At 36.1% G+C, this 10,531-nt stretch overlaps 1 protein-coding gene across 1 annotated transcript; it reads right to left on the minus strand.

Annotated features, from left to right (window-relative positions):
• Nucleotides 1-145: 145 nt before the first annotated feature.
• Nucleotides 146-10,153, minus strand: LOC306884651 (RPE-retinal G protein-coupled receptor-like). Its single transcript, XM_079440713.1, has 7 exons — nt 9,844-10,153; nt 9,453-9,609; nt 7,774-7,895; nt 6,081-6,234; nt 5,736-5,853; nt 4,952-5,065; nt 146-2,373 (listed from the first exon to the last, which is right to left on the minus strand). Exons 1-7 carry the CDS (start codon nt 9,920-9,922, stop codon nt 2,230-2,232), a joined length of 888 nt encoding a protein of 295 aa, XP_079296839.1. The 5' UTR covers nt 9,923-10,153; the 3' UTR covers nt 146-2,229.
• Between the last annotated feature and the right edge of the window lie 378 nt (nt 10,154-10,531).

Raw genomic sequence — 10,531 nt, forward strand, 5'->3', positions numbered from 1 at the left:
GTGACTTGGCTGCCCTCCACAAATTTGCCGTATTTTTAGATGACATCTGGAATGATGATTTAGGTGTTTTATTTTTAAAAGCATTCTTTCCATGCACCAAAATCTTTTTAGTGGTATGCAGATAAGTGAACAAAATTAACCATTTGTAAAGTATGCTTTTATTAGAAATAAGCAGTCGTATGCAAGTAATATAAATATCAATATACGCAGAAGCTAATGCCATCTCTTATGTCAGCAGTGATTTGTGACCTCAAAGAAAAAAGGAAAAAGAATACACTAATGGGGCCATATAAAATACAAATTAAGAAAAACTGAAGTAAGATGTAAACCATCTTGGCTTAAGTTACTTTTAAGTACAAATGTAAACATAATAGCATTTAAAAAAAAAATGCATAGAGATAATGACCAGTGTAAGATTTGCTTTTTGGGAAGTTTGGGAATGAACATCTTCGCAGTTCTCCAGTTCACTAAAATGTCCAGTGGTCCAGAGAACTCAGTTAAGACATAATAAAGAGTAGCCACAGATGTTTATTTCACTGTTGTGCATCTTGGCTGAGATATACACATCATATGTTGCTGACAAGACATCCACTGAACATCATTCACAGGTTAATGAAAGTGCACTTGAGGAAGTCAAGCTTAAAGTGGACACAAGGGCTTTTAAAGACTAATTAGGTTATAGCATTACAAGCGACACATGAACCACTGCAGAGACATTATGTGTCAGACTACACAGTTGTACATATCTATCATTTGTTGTTCATTAGCATGTCACATACACAAACATTGTGGTACAGAAAAGTATATCTTTCATATGCATCCTTATGTTTAATAGTTGATACTACTGTATATTTTCAGGTATTTTTGAAAATGTTATTGATATATTTTCTCTGTATTCTGTTTACTTCTATCCACTAAAATTCTTTAGTTAACTTGTTTTGCACTTCATTCAGCATATTATATGCTTTTTATTGTGTATTTACGAAAAACTATTATTTGTTTTTTAGTACAAATGTGTAAAAAGAGTGACCCTTTGTCTGTTTGTCTTTGCATGCATTGTAGTCTGTAAAAAAGCTAGAAATATGCACATTTTATGCAATTTCTAGCAAAATGACTTGGCATTACATGCTACTTTGGCTTGTGAAATTCAGCCTCTTCATTGACCATTACCATCTATGTATGTAGTAATGATATTTCTGTTATGCACAAAGTGAAACTACAAATATTTCTAATACTTTAAATTAAAAACATGAAAAACATTTTTATGTTACCTGACAAAATAGTTTTTCCTTATAGTGTATATACCAACATAAAAATGATTTGGCATTCATTTATTATTTTTCAGATGCCAGAATGATTCATGTTAAAACAGAGACAGAACAAGAAAACAAGAAAACAAGATCACCAGTCTGAACATTTCCAATCGCAGTGAGTCTCGTGCATAATCGTTTTTTTTAGACTAATCTTGTGCACTGGGGAATGTGTTTTCATGAAAAGCACCGTTGTTTCTGGGATTGGAAAATGTTGCTTGCCTAATTCTGTCTCATAAGCTTGATGTAGACTTTTATCTCATAGCAAATGATTTCCCTTTGTGCAAAATAAAGTACACTTTATTTCCTGGGTGTGCCAAATTGTACATTCTGGTTAACATGAAATAAATTAATATACTGTAGAGATGGTAGAAAGTATTGCAATCTTAAAGCTAGCGGTAAAATAAATTGTTTATTTTTTTGTAGTAGCTACATTTGCACTAATTGTAACATTTAAAAGCCGGCTTTAATGTACAGTGTAACGGCACTTATATGCAATGAAATATCTTGAAAGTTCACCCACAACCTCAAAAAACAGGTTACATGGTTCCTGGTTGTGTTTCCTTTCAGAACTGCATATATGGAAGCAGCTTAATCCTTATTAAATGATGGCCACAAATTCGCTTCTTAAATGTGCTTTGCAACGATACGGATAAAATTGGACCCTGTTCTGTAACATTTCCATTAGGAGCAGCTTATGTGCTTTGTCAAAATATCAGTTTAGAAATTTTATTACTTGCTGAAATCTTCTATATTAAATATAAAAGACCAAACTACTACAAACACAGACTCCACTCTCATGTCAAACACAAACACTCCACGAAAATACAACAAGGATGACCTAAGCACACAATTCCAATAAGCAAGTGTCATACCTGTTAGAAACTACCAGGACATTAACTGTTATCACATTCTTAGTTTATTTGGTCTTGTTCTCAATAGCAGAAGTCTCAATCTTTTGTCCAGTGAGCAACTGCCAGATTCCTCCTCTGTAGTTCTCATTTCCAAGGGAGTAAACAAAGACGTTGAAAGTAGGTGATGTCTTAGCCAAAATGGGTGCAATCTGTAAAAATATGTTCAGAACAGATTCATTTTATGCACACAGTATTGAATAAATAGTTGAACAGAAATGTTATGTATCAGTTACTGTGTTTACACTACAGTCTCCAAATGTATTTGATCAAAAATCCAGTAAATTTAAAACAAATAATTGCTCTTTGAATTCGTCTTAAAATGTAATGTATTCTTGTAATAGCAAAGCTCAGTTTACAGCAGCCATCACTCCAGTCATTAGTGTCACATGATCCTTCAGAAATCATTCACGTTGATTTGGTGCTCAAGTAAGAGGGAAAAAAACCTTTTTTGGTCCATATATTTGGATACGTGCACAATTTTGATTATTTTAGCTGCTGACCAAAACATATTCAAGTTATATCATGAATATGGGCTTAAAGTGCACACTCTGAGTTTTAATTTGAGGGTATTCTCATTAAAATTGAAGGAAAGATTAAGGAATTACAACGGACCATATATAGAAGCTGTTTCATGGACAGATGTGGGCTATTCCTTCGTTATTTCTACATCAATTAAGCAGGTAAAAGGTCTGGAGTTGATTGTGCTGTTTGTATTTGGAAGCTGTTGCTCTGAACCCACATCATGCAGTCAAAGGAGCTCTCCATAAAAGTGAAACAGACAATTGTTAGGCTTCAAAAACAAAACAAATCCATCAGAGCGATAGCAGGAACATTCAAAGTGGCCAAATCAACAGTTTGGTACATTCTGAGAAAAAAAAAAAAAATGCACTAGTGAGCTCAGCAACATAAAAAAGGCATGGACGTCCACAGAGGACAACAGTGCTTGTGCAGTGCAATGCCAAGTTTCATGCAAAATGTGGGATCTAACGACTTGTACTTATACATAGGAATGTGTGTAAATGTAAGCACAACTTTGATCATGCTTCCGCAGAGAATCTAGTGGTAGAAAGACAATACTACGAAAAGAAAGTGCTGCCGCATGTGTCCTGTGTCCTTTAATTGCAATAACTTAAATAACTTCATATTTCAAGCTAAACATTTGCACAATTAGTGTGAAAAGCTATAAAGGACAGTTGATTTGAAATGTAGTTATATTGTCATGGCTGATCTCGCTTTGCTAGAAGATTTGGTGAACCATGCACTGCGCAGAGAACGCGTTTTTCAAAGAGCACGCTGATCTGTTTAGTGAGAGCACAGAATGGCTTCTCATTCGGTACCGCTTTCTTTGCCATGACTTTGATGAGGACGTATGTGTTCACGTGATATAAACGGAGGTGTTGTCACCATATATGGTTCATTGGAGGCGTTTCTGAATGCAATGATTACTTCCTGGTGTGTGTAAGAACCGCGTGCGCACGTTTGATAAATACAGATTTTTTTGTATTTACACACATACTAAATTTCATTTGTAGGACAAAATATAGAAACTTTTGTACACACTTTTGATAAATGAGGGCCCAGGAGTTTTTGAAGGTAAAAAGTGGAATATTCTGCAATGGCCAAGTCAATCTCCTGATTTCAACCTGATTGAGCATGCATTTCACTTACTGAAGACAAAACTAAAGGCAGCAAGACCCACAAACGAAAGGCCTGGCAAAGCATCACAAAGGAGGAAACCCAGGGCCTCATTTCTAAAATGTTGTGCAGAAACCATCCTAAAATGTGATCTTGAACTTGCGCTCAAATGAGTGGTTTCACCTCTCTGTTTGTAAATGACTCTTAATTAATGTCATTAACATGTAAAAGATCACCAGTCATCAAGCTGCTGCAAGAACAGCTTACATTTTTAAAGCCTGCAGTACTTGAACAAGAAAAAGTGCGTCTGTCTGCTCAGACCCTGATGTGAGGATAAGCACTTTTCCACGTCAAAGCCAGTTTTTACAAATATGAGCGTTGACGTGGATTTAAGTGTACGCACACTCTAAGATCACATCTTAGCGTGCGCACACTTTATAAACGAGGCCCCAGCCTCTGGTGATGTCCATGAGTTCCAGGCTTAAGGCAGTCATTGCCTGCAGGATTCTCAACAAAATAGTAAAAATGAACTTATTATTGGAATTTATTTGTCCAATTACATTTGAGCCCCTGAAAATGGGGGGACTGTGTATAAAAATGGTTGTAATTCATTTTATGTTATATTTTTCTTCAACCCCTTGAATTAAAGCTTAAAGTCTGCACTTCAAGTTCATCTTGATTGTTTTATTTTTAATTCTGTTCTGTTGTGCGTAATGATGCCAAAATGATGATAACTGTGTCGGTGTCCAAATATAACACCTAACTGTATATATAAAATCAGTGTAAGTATTAGATGTGTCATGTATTCATTTCATTCAAAAAAAAGATGAGTGACTGAATAGTAGTGTGTTTTTATTTGAGGTTTACTGTAACCTGTATGACTTTTTATTTTCTTCTGTGGAACACAAAAGAAAATTTGATAAATCAGGGTTTTTTTCCAGTGTTGTTTTGGAACCCACTGACTTTCATTGTATACACAAAACCAAACTTAACAGTAACTTCTTTTGTGTTCTACAGAAGACATAAAGGTAGGTAAATGATTGTTGGGATGAACTATCTTCTTTGGGTGTGCTTCAAAAATGATTTCCTCACCATTCTCAGTTTAGGAGAGACAAGGGTTGCGTTCTCCACAGCAGCATAGTAAGCCAGGATACCATAGGGGCCCCAGCAAAACAGCATGGTCTTCAGAGGAGTGCCACAGTTGAACTGCACATAGAGCAAGCAGGAGATTTAGTCTTAGTTGGATTTCTAAGTCACATGCTGCAGATTTAACTTTGATGTAACATATACACCATTAAACATTCTACGTTCTGATGAGCGAACAAACACAAAGCACACACCCACAAAAAGAGTTAATTAGAACAAATGTCATAAGCTCAATCAGCCATGAGGGCTCAACAAAGACATAATAAAATGACCTACATACTACAGGCTGTAGTACTTATGTGTACTACTGAGAAAACCAAAACCAAAAACTCAAATTGATTCTGTGCTAGTATTATTATTATTATTGTTATTATATTTCAGCTTTATTCCATTTAACAAATTTTTTTAACAGTTTTTGTTTCAGTTAAGGATAATAACCCTGTTCTGTGGTAGTCTTAACTGTCTGTAAGGAAATCCTCTTCTTTTACAATCACTTTGGTATTGGTGTGCATGCAAGTTTTTTGTGTTACATAATAGTTCTGTCCTAGAGAAGAGTTCAGTAGCTGTTGCAGAGATGCCTTTGTGCTCCCAGGCAAAACGTTTCTTTGACCTACTCAAACCCTGTGAATAACAGTCTTATGCAATGTGAGGGGAAATGTATACTCTGTTCCTTTCATGCACCCTTTGGTCTCACATGTCAAATTCTAATATGGTACAGAGGATACTTTACCTTGGCTTGGCCAGTCTTCTTGAATTTCCTATCAATGGACTGATAGGAAGACAGCACAACAAACATCTGAATGCCCATGTTGAAGATGGACATGGGGATCAAGTAAGACACATAGTTCCTGTGTAAAAGGACAGACACAATTACATTATAGGTCTTATTTTACAAGATTTACAAGGAAATGAGAGTCATATGACCTCTCCATGACCCCAATATTGCTTTTTATGTGCGTCAGAACGAACATTTGAATATATGGGTCAAAATGTGACTGAAGCGGACACTGGTGAGCAAATATAATCATACAAGATGACGTGAATTATGAATGTAGTAATTAACTGTGCATCTTACCTGTCACCCTTGCTGTAGTCCAGTGTGCAGCAGGTCCTCAGGGGCTCGTAGTCATACTCTCCCCAGCCAATCAGAGGCATGGCGGCCCAGAAGGCAGTGAAGAGCCAAATGAAGATAACCAGGGTGATGGCACTGCTCCACTGCAGCTTTGTCCCTAATAACACAAGGTATTACGGTTGCACTTTATTTTACAGAACGTGAACTTGTGTATGTACTTGCAGTGTACTTATAATGTACCTACCTAAGAAAGTACTGGTAATATAAGGTAACTACATGGGGTAGGTTCAGGGTTTGTACCTAGTTATTAACTAGTTATTGTAATTACTATAATAAGTACACAATATGTACATGAGTAAGAGGACTGTAAAGTGCTACCTGTATTACAATAATATAAGTTATACTGTTTACTACATTTAAATTTTCTAAATAAATACAACAGTGGTACTGGTATCATAGCTGATTATTCAGCAGCCATTAATCCAGATTTTAGTGTCACAATCTTAAATCATTCTACACTCCTAAAAACAAAGATTATTTACTAGCATCTGTAGTGAAGAACCTTTAACATATAAAAAAAGGTTCTTTATAATAGAAAAGGCTCTAAAGAGGTCATAGGCGTCGATTTATGTTTCTGCCTGTGGATGCTCAATCACCCATCCCCATCCCCCCCAACGTGCAGTTTTTTTTTTCAAATATATATAACACATTTTCACCGCTGTTTCCTAAATAATAACTGGGCTACGTTATCATAAACATTCACAACAAATTTAATATTTTCAAATATTTCATTCTCATTACTCAATAATTAATTATACTGAGTGTTTTATCTTGCAAATACATTATTTAGTAACCAAATAATACACACCTTCTTTCTATGAGGGCTGTGCTTCACTAAATAAAAGGATTTAATAAATACTGGTTTACAATAAGCACTTATTCGCACGTACACAGGACAAAGTTTGAGGGTGCACACGTAGGCTAATATCTGAGTGAGCGCAGAGCCATGATCACTATATGGGAGAGCAAGCCCACTGCAAGCCAAGAGATTCGTGCTGGCACCCTCTCGTATTAAAATAATGCTCTCTTGACATTTTCCATTAAAATAACACCAAAAACAGCCTCAAATTAACTACGAAAACAAGAATAAAGTCTTAGAAGCTGCAATCCAATTCTTATTGGTTAAAATGAGTGGGTGCTCGATCATCGGCGCCTATGCTTGAGGTTATAAAAATATTCATACTAACAAAAAAATGGTTATTTTAAGAACTGTTTACAGAAGAGTAGATCTTATATGGAATCTTAACAAATGCCTCTTTCTGCTTTTAAAACCTATATTTTTAATATTAGTGTAATATTCTGATATGGTGCTCAAAAAATATTTGCTGAATAAAAGTATTAATCTATTTAAAAAAAAACTTTGGTGTCCAAGTTTTGAACGGTTGTGTATGTTTTTGTTACAGAATTTACATTTACACACCATAACATATTAGCATGCTCTGTGTTCACATGCTAGTTTAAAATGGTTATTCACTGAGATTCTGAAAAGAATGGCCTTTGTTGAAGCCTATGTGCACTATAAGTGCCTTCAGTAGGTGGTCTTGGCAACATGGGTGGGCTGAACTAGAACAAAGCATGTCAAATATCCTGCTGATGTGGTAAGAAGCATCTCGTTCTTTATTTAACTTATACTCACTTGTGCAGTACTGGTGGTATCTGTCCCAAGCAATGGCTGCAATAAAATGGATGCTGGCAAGAGCAGTCATAAAGCCCTGGAATCCATGGGTTTGGCATCCATCTGATCCATAAGGCCAGTATCTGAAGTTTCAAGAAGATAAAGTATTTAAAAAGATCAAAGTTTGCTGGTTGATGTTCATAGCTTTTGTTTATCTGTATTAATAGTTTTAAATTAACAGTCATGTGTTATGTATTTTTCTCAATGACAGATTTTTCTAACTTGTTTCTTCTATTTTTAATATTTGATCACATCCTTGCTTGTATCAATAAAAACCGAAACTGAACATATTGGTGTTTTGGAACATGGTAGCTTGTTTCTGGCCCAAACTACTCATTATCTGGCTACAGTTTTCCAAAAATAAAACAGCTGATTTGTTGCACTAGCTAATGAGCAACTTGGAAAACTAATGACCAACAGTTGTAAACCAACTACCATGGTGGATTTTCCAAATATGAATTCCTGCTCACAATCAATCGATCAATCAATCAGCCAACCAATAATAGTTTCCCAGCCTGGCCAAGCTGGTGTTGCCAGAAGGGGCAGCCGAAAATGCCCAAAAACTTCTCTAAAACCAGCCAACAAGCCAGTCTGACCAGACCAGGGAGACCAGCTAAAACCAGAAAATCACCTTATATTTTCTTTAGCAGTGATGTGATTAAAAGACACATTTCGTCAAAAATATCAGTTAAAAATATCACGCAAACCCAAATATCCCTCTAACTTAACACTTTAGTAATTTTTTTTTAATTATTATTATTCAATAACAGAACAACAAATACAATTACAAAGACAAAGCAAGAACAAAAGACAATGAGGGTTACACACAATAATCCAAAGCATACTATGTTAGCTTATAAGACTTACATGACAGAGTCTTACATGCAATAGAGTTATTAGAGTTTCTTAAAGAGTTTACATACTCATCAAAATCTTTCCTGAAAATAAAAAAGTAAGGAATTTTCATTGAACATTTACATTTATGAATGTAAAATTTAGCAAGAAATAGCAATAGATTAATAATAAATTTGCAGTGAGAAGGGTCTAAATTCAAAGAGTAACCAAAAAAAAAAACACACACAAATTTTGGGGTTATACAGAAGTTTGGATATAAATATTTTTTAACAAAACTGGAAAAGTCAACCCAAAACACTTTACAATAAGCACAGTCCCAAAACAAATGATTGATTGTTTCTTCAGACTGAAGGCAAAAGGAACAATTGGGGGAAATACTATTGTTAAATTTAGCAAGTTTGTAGTTAACCGGATAGCAATTATGGATAATTTTGATAGAGACTTCAACAAATTTATTAGATAAGAAGTAGTTTTGTCGAAGAAGCCAAAACTCTTCCCATTCTATATCACTAAATATGTTATTCCAAAAACTCAGACAAGCAGGTAAAGAAATCTGAGATCTAATAATAATTGAACGAATGTCTTTGTTTGACGTGGTTTTGAGAAGTCTTTGGTCAACAAATAAGTTAGTGTAGTCAAAAAGAGGAGAGTCTAAGCACTTTAGTCTTTCCTTACGAAAAAAGGCCCCTCTTACATCACAGCTGTATTAACACTACAGCCGTGACGCAGCGTCGCCTCTAGGGGTTCCGTCAACATCATCAACACACAAACGTGCGCGTGCTCACCTCAGAAAACTGGAGAAGGCAGCAACAGTGGCGTTCATAGAAATACCCATATCTGCCATGGCCAGACTGAACACGAGGAAATTACTTGGGGTCCGTAATTCTCTTATTTTAAGAAAAGCAACAACGGTGACAGCATTCAGGAAGAACCCGAGGAGACCTTCAGAGGACACAGAAAACGTGTGACCATTCAGAGCTTCTCGAGACCCCAAAAACAGCGCGGTTACACAACAGTAACATACATTCATTGAGAGTTTTCTGACAGACAGTGTTTGTTTTTTCAATCGTTTTGCTATCGTTCCTGGATAAAGCGCATCCTATTGAGGCTATGCATATCCACAAAGTAAGACACTCTTTTTTTTTTTTTTTTTTTAAACCTAAACATGACTCTTACCCTCCACGAGCAGACACGACCCTAGGGAGAACACATCAAACTCGGAGAATCCCTCCGGTAATGGATACGACGTCACCATTTTGAACGCAATTTTGATACCAAACTGTGCAGAACGACAGTCCGCTCGCGCGCGCGATGTGCTTCAGTGTGTTCAATGGAAGCCTTCTTTTAAAGGAGCATTTCACGTGAAAAAGCATGAACGTAATTATGTAAAGCCCTCTCCCTCTGCCTCAATCCGCACAAGAATCTCTTAATGAATATAACAACTCCTACCACTGACCCCTAATACGTATTTACACAGGGCGACTGTAAATCGCTCATTCAGTTACACAACAAGCCTTTGTGTGTCAGACGCTTGAGCGCTCTGATGATAAGACCGAGGTGGATGGGAACCAGTCCAGTCTGTGCCAATCCAGTGCGTCGTGTTCTGTTGTCGAGGTGTTGTCGAGCTGTCACTCCTGACACTAAGGGACACTGGATACCAGACGGTTTGCATAGGGATGATTAGAGAAACTGTTCATTTACAATTACTTTTCTCAATTGCACGAGACATTGTGACACAATAGAGAGAGAAAATGACAATGTATTCACAAATAGATTAGTTGTTGTTCTGAGATATAATTTTAGGGACATTTACAACACTAAGCCTTTACATCGTATACAGTCCCAGTGTGTTTGGTGCTGAAAT

Source organism: Barbus barbus (assembly GCF_936440315.1).
Source record: "Barbus barbus genome assembly, chromosome: 18".
NCBI lineage: Eukaryota > Metazoa > Chordata > Actinopteri > Cypriniformes > Cyprinidae > Barbus > Barbus barbus.

Coding starts and splice junctions, on each gene's coding strand:
- LOC306884651 (XM_079440713.1), bottom strand. CDS start 9,922: ATGGTGACGTCGTATCCATTACCGGAGGGATTCTCCGAGTTTGATGTG. Junction 9,610..9,843: donor GTCGTGTCTGCTCGTGGAGG/GTAAGAGTCATG, acceptor TGTCCTCTGAAG/GTCTCCTCGGGTTCTTCCTG. Junction 5,854..6,080: donor GACTACAGCAAGGGTGACAG/GTAAGATGCACA, acceptor CCTTTTACACAG/GAACTATGTGTCTTACTTGA.